Source organism: Chlorocebus sabaeus, chromosome 9 (assembly GCF_047675955.1).
Source record: "Chlorocebus sabaeus isolate Y175 chromosome 9, mChlSab1.0.hap1, whole genome shotgun sequence".
Classification (NCBI taxonomy): domain Eukaryota; kingdom Metazoa; phylum Chordata; class Mammalia; order Primates; family Cercopithecidae; genus Chlorocebus; species Chlorocebus sabaeus.
The window spans coordinates 73,656,712-73,669,717 of record NC_132912.1 but is presented as its reverse complement, the minus strand read 5'-3'; the positions used below and the strand labels follow the sequence as shown (position 1 = coordinate 73,669,717).

The window sequence follows — 13,006 nt, the reverse complement described above, 5'->3', positions numbered from 1 at the left end:
CTTCAGGGTTTGCTCAGGCCAGTTTCTTAATGGCTCTAACCATCCTATTTAAAACTGCAACCCACCTCATACCTTGCCCTCCCAATCTTCCTTATATTTTTTCTTTTTTTCATAGTACATATGACCTACTAATACACTTAATATGTTTATTTTTAATTGTCTATCTTATCCCTTTAGAATGTAATCTTCACAAGGGCATAGGCCTTTATTTTGCACACAGATGTATTCCCACTGTCTGGAACAGTGTCTAGCACATAATGGTTATTCAAATTATATATTTTTAAAATAAATAAAATATCTGAAGTCAACAACTGTTAAGATATCAGTACATCCTTTTTCAGTTATGAATTTCTAAGTTTATGTCTGGCGACTCAGTTTCATATTGAACTGAAATTTGGCAGTATCACCAAACTGAGGTTTGATTTATTTATCCAATTTAAACAAAATATGTTTAGCTATTTGAAGTCCTATAAGGACAATAAAATAGAAAGTCTTTAGATACATCACACTATTTTATAACTGTATAAATCATTAAGGCCCTAGATGTATTGGGGATATTTAACTTGTCAGGTAGTTTATGGTTATGTGATATTAAGTGCAAAAGAAGTTACTAGTTGCTAAATACATAATGCAGTATAATTTTGCTTCTGTTGAAAGGCAAATCAGAAATAATCAACTCACTATAGTCGACAAGTAAAAGGAGAAAAAAACTTATAAAAAGTATACAGGCAATTTACTAAAAGCTTTCAGAACACAGTCTTTTCTTTTTCTCTTGAGGGACTACTCTATGTCTTTGCAGTAATTTCTGCAGCCTCAAGTATTCAGTGTGGCTTAGAATTACATATTTTGTTTTGGATTTCTCAAGTAGCCTCATGGATAATCTTCCCTCTTCAAACAATTTATTATCCTGAACCAGATCAGACCTGGTTGTGATGCCGACTTACGGGGTCGTGCCAAGGTAGGGGCCAAACACAGTTCCTGAAGGCTGACTCAGTCAGAGTGGCTACTGATTACTGTTGAGAAAGAGATTGATGGTCAGTATTTTTTTCCTTAATATTATTTTATTATGAACATTTTTCCTTGTCAATCAATATATTGCTACCAAAACAATTTTTATTGTAGCACATCATTCCTATCATATAGTTTTGTTTTATTTTTATTTTATTTTTTATTTTTGTGGGTACATAGTAAGTGTGTATATTTCTGAGGTACATCAGATGTTTTGATAGAGGCATGCAATGTGTAATAATCACATAAGGGTAAATGTGGTTTCCATACCCTTAAGCATTTACCCTTTGTATAAAAAACAATCCAATTACACTTTTATTTTTAAATGTATAATTCAATAATTATTGACTATAGTCACCCCATAGTGCTAGCCAATACTAGGTCTTACTTATTCATTCTAATATTTTGTACCCTCAGTTGTTAGTATTAAGACCAAATATCAATTACAAGATCCAAAGGGTAGGTGTAAAGTCAGAACTATGCAGTAAGATAAGATCAGGAACAGAGATAACAGAAAAATGTCTGAGAACTAACAGCAATGTGTGTAACACAGGGGAGAATAATATTCACCATATATAATTCAAGAAGATTTATCCTAGGAGAAGCAAAGTGAAAGCCCACATTCTCGGTAGGTTGCTCTGTTCTTCTGTCACTGGGAAGTAAAGCATGATGAGCAAGAAGCACAAAGTTGATGGGGTCCTTCAGCCTCCTGGAGTGACTCTCTGCAGCTCTTGGGCAAAACAGATGTCTCAATGACTACCTGGGAGAGTGAGGGGAAAACTCAGAGCCTTTCAAGCAACAGAGGGTGAGAGAGAAGTTATCCACGTAATTCCCATTACTCTGTTTTTCAGAGATACAAGTTGTCAAGCCCATTTGGGATATTAAATGATAAGGGTTCAGTATTACCCTTCTGTACTGTGCAAAAGGGAATAGTCAAAAGCATATTTACTGTTCTCATGAAATTTGTAGTTTAACTATGAAGACAAGAGATATCTCTGTGAAAAGTAAAGATCACTTGCTGATCAACTAAGTTTTCTCACTTTCTAGTTTTTGTCTTTGTATATACCTCCTTTAAGAATACATTCTCCGAAATTGTTTCCAGTCTGACTGACTGAGGAAATATTCAGGACTCAATCCCATGTACAGATGTCGAACATTACATAATCAGTTATACTATATCCATTGTACTTGTGACTCTTATAAAAATATATTTTTTCAATAACTATTTATTGCATATCTGCAATGTGCCAAGTTGTGTTGTACATATTAGGAAAAATGAAGTAGACAAAACATTGTCCTCATGGAACTTACATCTCAGTATTATAAGTGTGCATACCCTCTCCTCCTACTAGGAGAAAACACTATTTTTAATCATTCTTTCACAGAGAGTTTCTTAAACTTATTTCATCAGAGACTATTGAAAAGTACACACTCTTCCATCCCCCCAGAATGAGAATCCTGGGGGAGGGATTGGAAAGTCTATTTTTTTTAAGAAACTCACTGGGTGTTTCATGTGCATTCACAGCTTTAGGTCTGTGAGAACTCTGGGGGAAAGCACTACCTTATTAAGAGCATACTGCCGAAGAAATTGGTAATATCCATTGTAATATATCTGTAGGATCCCTTTTGATTGTGATTACCAAACATCTCATCCTTGGAGAATGTGAAAGCTCTCCAAGGCTTTCCACGGCCAATTCACCTAACAAAAAATAAGGCAAACTTTTTCAAGAATACCATTATTTTTAAATAAAATGCCTCTACATGGCAGATGGTACTATGTTCTACTTTGGGGATGAAAAGAATCAAACATTATTAGTTATGGTCCACAGAATCACAAGATTTATTTTAAAGATAAAGTTCAGATGATGAACATAAAGGAAGTTACCTCATCAAAGAAGGCAAGACTGAGTAGATCTCAGAAGTCCACCATGTACAATATTTTAAAATGCTCCCTAAAGTTGTTCTTTGTGAGTTAATGAAGGTCAGTGTAGTCAATATTCAGTACATAATCCTAGCAAGTACACATAAAGTTAATATTATTCAAATATCTTACACAGGCTTATTGCATGCAACACACTGTTCTAAGTAACATACAGATAATAAGATGACTTAATTCTCAAAACATGTCTCAAAACATGAAGTGAGTTTTTGTTTTTATGCCCATTTTGCAGATGAGAAAACTGAGGCATAGGGAAGGTAAGTAACCTGCTGAAGGTTACATAGCTGGTAAATTGTAGCCAGGAGTTGGAATCTAGGTGACAAAAATCTACACTCTTAATCACTAAACTGCCCTGCCTTAGTTTTTATACTTCTTTAGAAGCCTCAGACCAAGAGAAGTTTAGACAATTCTAATAGAACAAGCAAGAATTTGCTGATCACAGCTTCCTGCCCCAATCCTTTAATCGGCTTCATTTTCGTTGACTTCTTTTTTAAATGAAGGTAACAGTGTTGTTGAACAGGATCATCTAGTGGTTAGCGGTTCAGCATAAGAATGACTTGCTTCTGAAGCTCAGCTGTACCACTTGCTTGCTGTGTGACCTTGAGAAAGTTACCTCTCCAAGTCTGTTTCCTCATCTTTAAAAGAGAGGTTATAATAGGACCCACATCATCCTATTGTTTAAAGAGAAAACAACATAGCCCACTTAAAGCACTTAGAAAGTGCTCCATAAATATTATTGGTGTAATAAATAGCAGCAACATCAATAAAGAATGAACCAAATGATCTCTTGATTCGTATACTAACACTAAAAATGGTTTATTTCCCTTCTAATTAAAAGAAAATTACAACCACCAAGCAACAAACCAAACCATAGCCATAAAATCAATTATATCTTTTGTGAGAAAACTGGAAAGGCTATTGGACACATTAATTCATTTGTCATCAGTCATCCCCTCTATTCCAAAATGTTTGTGTTCTAGCATCCTGAGACACCTTGCATAATATGATCTGTGACTCCAAGAGGTCAAATGGGCAGGCAGTTAATGCTTCTCCGTGAAAAGCTCAATAATTCATTTTATAAATTCCAGTTTAAAGCCTGCGTTGAGGTTAAGAAAAATTGACGTTCAGTCTGTGAACTTAATGTCAAGCTCCAGAAAAACTCTGGGCAGCACATGGTTAGCAATTAAGTGGACACAGACAATAAAGACGTTGCCAAATTGTAAAACAAGACTTGGAAATCACAGAAAATGTTGCTAGTTATTGATTACGGTGACCATTCAGTTCCTACTGAGCCACCCAAAAGAATCATTCATTTTCCAGCAGAGAGCCTGCTCATTTGCAAGATAAAAGAGAGACATTTCTGCACATGCCCATAATGTTCTTCACCACTGGGGGCAGCTTTACATAAGACTGCATTCAGTGAAACCAAAGCAACAGTCCGAGCAGCTTTCAGAATGACAGTCTGCAGAAGTGAGCTGAGCGTGTGCGCGGTACGGGGCTCTCCTGCCTTCTGGGCTCCAACGCAGCTCTGTGGCTGAACTGGGTGCTCACCACGCGAACTGCTGGGCTATGGAATACAGATGTGGCAGCTCAGGTAGCCCCACATTGCCTGGAGGAATACATCATGTTTTTCCATAAGAAGAAATTGTAGGAGCTAGTTTTCTTTTTTTTTACCGTCCCCCCGCCCCCCAAAAAACTGTAAAGATGCAAAAACGTAATATCCATGAAGATCCTATTACCTAGGAAGATTTTGATGTTTTGCTGCGAATGCGGTGTTGGGATTTATTTGTTCTTGGAGTGTTCTGCGTGACTGGCAAAGAATAATGTTCCAAAATCGGTCCATCTCCCAAGGGGTCCAATTTTTCTTCCTGGGTGTCAGCGAGCCCTGACTCACTACAGTGCAGCTGACAGGGGCTGTCATGCAACTGGCCCCTAAGCCAAAGCAAAAGACCTAAGGACGACCTTTGAACAATACAAAGGATGGGTATGTTTTGTCATTTTTTCTTCTTTCCTTCTTAAAAACAAAAAGCAAAAAACCTCTAGTCTGTGTAATAATTCTGCCTTAATTATTTTAGAGATTACCTTGCTCTGCTCTAAGACTGAATTTATTTGCTTAGTGGACACGTTTCCTTGTTTAACTGTTATAAAAAACAAAACACTAAAGACAATTCTCTTTAATTACAAAGAGATAATATGAGATGTTAAATGTTATCTAGATTTACATTTAAAAAAATGAAAAATACATGCCTATTTTTGCTTGATTAAAGATTAATTCTTTTTTGGGGGGATAACTTTTCTAAGTTGTTTTTATTTCCAGGTTTCAATGTAATTAGGCTACTGAGCGGATCAGCTGTAGCACTGGTTATAGCCCCCACTGTCTTACTGACAATGCTTTCTTCTGCCGAACGAGGATGCCCTAAGGGCTGTAGGTGTGAAGGCAAAATGGTATATTGTGAATCTCAGAAATTACAGGAGATACCCTCAAGTATATCTGCTGGTTGCTTAGGTTTGTCCCTTCGCTATAACAGCCTTCAAAAACTTAAGTATAATCAATTCAAAGGGCTCAACCAGCTCACCTGGCTATACCTTGACCATAACCATATCAGCAATATTGACGAAAATGCTTTTAATGGAATACGCAGACTCAAAGAGCTGATTCTTAGTTCCAATAGAATCTCCTATTTTCTTAACAATACCTTCAGACCTGTGACAAATTTACGGAACTTGGATCTGTCCTATAATCAGCTGCATTCTCTGGGATCTGAACAGTTTCGGGGCTTGCGGAAGCTGCTGAGTTTACATTTACGGTCTAACTCCCTGAGAACCATCCCTGTGCGAATATTCCAAGACTGCCGCAACCTGGAACTTTTGGACCTGGGATATAACCGGATCCGAAGTTTAGCCAGGAATGTCTTTGCTGGCATGATCAGACTCAAAGAACTTCACCTGGAGCACAATCAATTTTCCAAGCTCAACCTGGCCCTTTTTCCAAGGTTGGTCAGCCTTCAGAACCTTTACTTGCAGTGGAATAAAATCAGTGTCATAGGACAGACCATGTCCTGGACTTGGAGCTCCTTACAAAGGCTTGATTTATCAGGCAATGAGATCGAAGCTTTCAGTGGACCCAGTGTTTTCCAGTGCGTCCCAAATCTGCAGCGCCTCAACCTGGATTCCAACAAGCTCACATTTATTGGTCAAGAGATTTTGGATTCTTGGATATCTCTCAATGACATCAGTCTTGCTGGGAATATATGGGAATGCAGCAGAAATATTTGCTCCCTTGTAAACTGGCTGAAAAGTTTTAAAGGTCTAAGAGAGAATACAATTATCTGTGCCAGTCCCAAAGAGCTGCAAGGAGTAAACGTGATCGATGCAGTGAAGAACTACAGCATCTGTGGCAAAAGTACTACAGAGAGGTTTGATCTGGCCAGGGCTCTCCCAAAGCCGACGTTTAAGCCCAAGCTCCCCAGGCCGAAGCATGAGAGCAAACCCCCTCTGCCCCCGACGGTGGGAGCCACAGAGCCCGGCCCAGAGACCGATGCTGACGCCGAGCACATCTCTTTCCATAAAATCATCGCGGGGAGCGTAGCGCTTTTCCTGTCCGTACTCGTCATCCTGCTGGTTATCTACGTGTCATGGAAGCGGTACCCTGCGAGCATGAAGCAGCTGCAGCAGCGCTCCCTCATGCGAAGGCACAGGAAAAAGAAAAGACAGTCCCTAAAGCAAATGACTCCCAGCACCCAGGAATTTTATGTAGATTATAAACCCACCAACACGGAGACCAGCGAGATGCTGCTGAATGGGACGGGTCCCTGCACCTATAACAAATCGGGCTCCAGGGAGTGTGAGGTATGAACCATTGCGATAAAAGAGCTCTTAAAAGCTGGGAAATAAGTGGTGCTTTATTGAACTCTGGTGACTATCAAGGGAACGCGATGCCCCCCCGCCCCCCTTCCCTCTACCCTCTCACTTTGCTGGCAAGGTCCTTCTCTGTCCGTATTAGTGCATTCATAATACTGGTCATTTTCCTCTCATACATAATCAACCCATTGAAATTTAAACACCACAATCAAGATGAGGCTTGAACTCCGGTTTAATATAATACCTGTTGTATAAGACCCTTTATTGATCCCATTAATGTCGCATTTGTTTTAAGATAAAACTTCTTTCAAAAGTAATCCCCTACATCTGCTGTTATCCTCCTGGTGGTACCAAATCTACAGTTATAGAAGGTTTGCAGCTCACTGGCAAATCAAGGAAAGAGGTGAATGATTCCAAGTGCTTGGAGCTTGAGCTGATTCTTGCAGATGACTCAGTTATGGGAACATTTTAAAGACAGGCAGAGCCTTTAAACCAATGCCTGACTTAAAAAGAAAATTGCAGGAAACTATCAAAAGATGGTGCTAGGTTAAAGCAGCACCCTGAGCAGTTTCCAGAGGCGTCTGAATTACAGTAAGGCAAGCACAGGGACAAAGTGATGAAGGGTTAAAATACTGCAAGTAGATAACTGCAAAATGTGAGGAGATGACAAAAATGTAAAGTTTTCAACTCAAAGCCTTGTCTTTGAAACCCATGTCTGTAAAATCAGACTAGAGGTTTCACTGTCAATTTCTTCCAGCCTGTATGTTTCACAAATAAATAAATGAAACAGCATTGAGAAGCCAGATTTCTCCACCACACCTCATGTTAGTTAGCAAGTTTTCAGGTAAGGTTTGCAAATGGGAAAGCAGCTTGCTACAGGCATGTGGTTGAGAACTTATCAGAATTTCTCTTTCCAGTTTTTTCAAAGACCCTAATGTAGTTAGTATAATCATTAGCTCTGTCCTGATCTATTCAGGATTTGTCAGGCTGCCCTGTTGTGTTCCATTACATGTCCTGCACACACCAGTCCCCTAATGACAGACACTTCCTTCAGATGTATAAAGAGAACACATTCCAAGACATGCCTTCCACCCATAGCCTCATTGAAAAGGATGACTTTGATAACACCTTAATAAATGTATAAAATAAATCTTAGAGGAAAAAAGACCAACACTATGACAGTTCTGTTGCTTTTCTATTGCTGACATTACAGTGTCCCTGTGTTCATCTGTATTGTGAACTCATCCATCAGTACAATTCTGTACAGACCCTGTTGGCAATCTGCAAGCTGCATGCATGTTTTTATGCCATTGGTGAAAGTTTATTGACTGCAGCACGAATATCATAGCCTCTGTATTTGAGTAACTTGAACCATAGCCAATTAAGGTTTTTAGAAATATATATTTAGTCTGTATTTTCCTTCATCCTCCAAAATGAACAGTTCTATTATAGAAGCAAATATCAGGAATTGCAACATTGAGGCTGTTTCATTTAATTTGGCTTGCCAACCCCTACATCTTTAACCATGTCCCTCTTCTCTGAAAACAGAATCACTGCAGCAAAAAAGAAAAAGTGAATGGCTATTTTTACTAAATTTTTTTATTGATTGGGGGTTTTTCATATGCCAAGAAGAAAAGTCTAGGCAAGTCACCATAAAATAAAATTTTAAGGATGCCAGATTATTAAATTCATAATTTTATAAGCAATAAAGAAAAAGAAGTATTTAAAGTGGATTTCTCAAGGTACTTTGATATTGATTAAATCTTACAATAGATTCCACTTCAGAAAAACATCGTAGCTACAATGTTTACCCATGAATAATTGTTGAATGTACATGTATTAATGACAAAAAGTCACATATTTCCAATGGATTAATAATGCAGATACTTCCTTACAGTTTACTGGATGACTGAGCTTATTGTGATGTTTTTTACTGAAGTTGTAACTTTACATTTTTCATAAAGCATCAGTAAATACATATTCCATCTTAAAAAGAAATTTTCTTTGGTTAGCCTCATTTTTATCTGTACTAAAGATGTTTGTATTAATGAAATGTAGTCTTAAAGAAAAGAACCCCATTTCTATTCTTTTTTACTTAACCTTCTGCCTTACTTGTGATGGATACCAAATATATTTAGGCAATGTATACTTATATTTTTGAATTATTGCAGATTCTCGATGCTGTGGTGCTACTAGTATATTTAAAATATGCTTGCTATATTGAAAAGCATTTCTCAAATTCAAAGCTACTTGGTATATAAAATATGATATAACACTAAATGAATCGCCAATATTTTGAAAGCTGGTCACTTTTTAATGGCTAACTTTACTTATAAACATAATAATAGATAAGAACAAAAATAAAATCCCTTAGGTGGTAAAACTCATTTTGATTTGGCACATTAAATTATGGGAAAAAAGTTCTTTCTTCCTCCTCACTCTTTGAGAATGAATCTTCTGTAGTTCTCAGTATCTTCTGAGCACAGATATATAATTCTTGTAGATTTAACAATAACTAGTTTACCACTGTACATTTTAAAAAGTCAACTGCCAAATAGTCTACTGCTCAAAAGTTGTTGCCTCACCTCCATCTCATGGTACTTTCTGGACTACACATCATAAATCTATTCGTATAAGTATTTCAAGTTCATGCAGATTAGAGAAATGTGATTGATATTTATGTTTCTAGTACGTATTTACATAAAATATCGGACTTCCTCAAAGGTGACAACAGTTAAAAAAAAAAAAAAAAAAAAAAAAAAAAAAAAAAAAAGCCTGACCTGTTGAACTATACAACAGAACACAGAATACTTTGCTTTACCAAAACAGAGAAGAAATGGAATTTAGTCTCTGAACTGCATGTGGGTTTTTTCCATTTTTATTAACCCCAGTACAGAGAGTGCTACCACAGCATGTAGTTAATAGTCCCAGTGCCACAGTCTTGTAAGCAATACTTATGCAAGATATATTCCATTTAAATGAGTTTGTATTTCCCAAGGATGTTGATATTACATCTTTTCAAAGAATTTACACCATTTTTCACTTGATTTGGTGAGTGAACTACCTAAGTAGACAGGCAATAAATTGTCTTTCTATGGAGCAGCAGTGACCTCTAGTGGCTAGTTAGACTAACCACAGCTATTCACACATTTTAGCTTTTTATCCTGAATCCTTGTGTAAATGTGGTTTACAACATATGTTTTTTGACTAGTAAATCAGATTTGAATTTTATTTAATTCACTTCCCTGGTAAATATAATTATAATGTAATTTTTAAATGTTATTCTTTTCATTTTAACTTTTTTAGTAATACTGGAACAGAGGCCATAGAATTGGTACTGAGGGCTAGAAATAAGTGTCCAAAGATGAAAAGCGAATAATAATGCAATAAGAATAGATAAGAAATATTTTAAAGTGCTTATGCTCATCAATGCTGGGTAAACATTTTGACATTTTTATTAAAGGGGTTAATGTTTTTCATCAGCAAGATACATACAACTTAGGTAGGAAAAACAAATTTTAATATTAAATCAAGAGTCGGCATTAGTTATTTACTGGTCAGTAGATATGTCAAAGGTGTCAAGGGAGGGGGCCTCCCCTTCCGGCTTTAGAACTCTCAGTTTGCTGATTGTGCCAGTGACCTGTGCTTTGCCCCAGCGCTTTCTCCCTCCCTCCCCCTTTTCAGTTAGCTGAACACTGGTTCTATTAGGCTCTCTGACAATGATGTTACAGTCTAAGAGGTGATGATTCATGGATAATGAAATTATGCTCTCCTTCTGGGGAAGGATAATGCAGAGTCAGATTCATGGATTTGGCAAGAGGTTTTAGGATGCTGTAGGTGCATGAAATATCTTTTCTTCCCTTGACATTTACCAAAATGAGAACTCAAATCGTTTATTTAAAGTGTGGATTAGACTGCATCAGAAACAGCATCAGGTCATGAAGCCTGAGACAAAGTGAGTTCCAGACATGGCAAGTAAGAATCGAGCCATGAGAAATAAAAAATTCAGAAGCTGTTGCTTCATCTATTCCTTTTTGCTCTGGATTGTCATTAGAATCCAGATCTGTAGCAAACCCATGGAGTTTTGCTATTCTTGTATTCTCCTAGCTCCCTACGCTAAAAATCAGAGGCAGTTTTGGGAAACAATGAGCACAAAAGCATATTTGGGTAAATTTGAATGACATAAGTTTTAAGTGAAGTAAAATGAATGGATGTTAAATAGCTTGTATCAAACAGCTCTAATTGAAAACGAATTAAAGAAACGATAATAATACACAGGTGAAAGTGACTGCTTTCCAAATCATAATAGCCTACAGAATTGGACCCAAATTCTTTTAGCCTCCAAAAGTTGGTGATGATTTTGGCTAGTTGGCTAGAATATAATAAAATACAACCAAGAAAATCTAAGTAACAATAATTTATTATTATTTTTCATTTGAGGAAAATATGACAGCCAGGCATGGTAGAATATGGGCCTTAGAAATTAAGACCTAAATTCAAGTTCCTTTGACACTTGCTAATCAAGACATCGCAGGTAAATTTCCTGGCTTTTCTGAACTTGAAGTTTCTCATATGTACAACGGATGTGTACTATTGACTGCTCATGGTTATGAGGAGGACGAAATGTGAAAAGTACTTTGTAAACTCTAAAATGGCAACTACCTCTTCTTTTCAAAAAGCACTTAGTGAGACACTGAGTGGGGTTCGTTGTTCTATGTTTGGCATGAGCCAAAAAGAAATCAGTAACCTCTATGTTACAGAACCCCAAGCCCATTTTACATCACTACAAGTCTAGAACTTTGTCTGTGACTTTCTGTTTTCACATAGACACAGCTTCTTTCACCTCATGTTATCTAAGTCTATGATTTTTATACTGATTGTCACAATGTACAACAGACATAAAGACACTGACCAGGGAACACTAAAACAAATACTCATCAAACCCATTAAAAATTCTAGTTGTATTTCAAATCAGGTAACTATAGCAAGGGCTTTCAATCAGGACATTTACCTGTCCACTCCCTTTCTAGTATCATTGTGTTCATTCCTTGTTGACTTTACACTGGATCAATATAATGTTTATATGGCAACATGACATCATTATTGAGCAAAAAGTAATTGCATATAACATGTTACTGTAGGATTAGCACGCATTCCAGGTATCGGTCACATGATATCTGCTCTGATGTTTCTTCCCTGGGCACTCCAGTGGAAGACTGTGCCCAAGATCTCCTCTTAGTATAGAAATTACTATTGACTTTATCAATTGTAATTATTGACAAATCACTGGATAAAGAGGGGCATAAATGTACAGGGACATTCTTTTATATGTCATTGCTTATGCAAAATTACATCATTAATTCATCAAAGAATGACCAAAAGCTTCCTCCACTGGATGTGGCTGCTCTTACCAATATGAAGTAGCAAGTGTATTCTCAAAATTTTTGGAATTTAACAAGACACAGACTGTTCCTCTTTGACAACTGATTTCCTATGGCATAGCTAAAGATCACAGAGAGGATGATGGTTTTTCAGGTGGGGAAGCAGTTGTGAATTTTATGCCATTTTAACTTAATAGGGTCATGAACGGATGCTCTTGAGTTAGGGCTCCTGAACATGTGAGGAAAATTCCAGAAACACAGAGAGAACAGGAATATGTGGGACATGGTATAAGACTAAGCAAGTACAATGTATTTTACAATTATACTTTCTAACAACAGAACTTCCATAAGCAATAATAATCCATTTTATTGGGAAAAAAAAGAAAAAAAGAGCTTCTATCTTGTCATTTCCAGCAAATGTTGTTATGATAATTAATAACTTTATTAACAATTCTCAATGTTTTCTTTTTATTTTTAAGGGCCCCCACTTCTCCCAAGCAGGATTCTCCTTTATTCCTTTCTCCCACTCTTAAATTGTTGTTCTCCTTATTTGAAAGAGTCTCTAATTCCTATATAACCAAAAAATGTCTACCTTTATAAACCAACACAATTGGTCATTCTGCTCAAATGGGCAGCATTATCTCCAAAAGAAAAGTTACACACTTGCATTAAATATTAGGACACAAAACAAATTCAAAGCTGGCTGACACTTCTCTTTCCTCTACAATCTATAAAACACCTCCACAGTATATTCTGATTTTCAATTGAAGAAATAGGATCTATAGTTGAATTACAGTCTTACACATTATTAAAGCTT

General features: G+C 36.9%; 2 protein-coding genes across 4 annotated transcripts in view; one reads left to right on the top strand and one right to left on the bottom strand.

The window, feature by feature from the left end:
• The window catches only part of CTNNA3 (catenin alpha 3), a 1,853,344-nt gene that overhangs the window by 999,168 nt on the left and 841,170 nt on the right, over nt 1-13,006 (bottom strand). The window lies entirely within an intron of this gene.
• Nucleotides 4,337-13,006, top strand: part of LRRTM3 (leucine rich repeat transmembrane neuronal 3) — a 185,302-nt gene continuing 176,632 nt past the window's right edge. The window contains exons 1-2 of the mRNA XM_007963299.3: nt 4,337-4,931; nt 5,265-6,796. Coding sequence (XP_007961490.1) covers nt 4,928-4,931; nt 5,265-6,796 — 1,536 coding nt within the window. The 5' untranslated portion in view covers nt 4,337-4,927. The remainder of the gene's footprint in view (nt 4,932-5,264; nt 6,797-13,006) is intronic.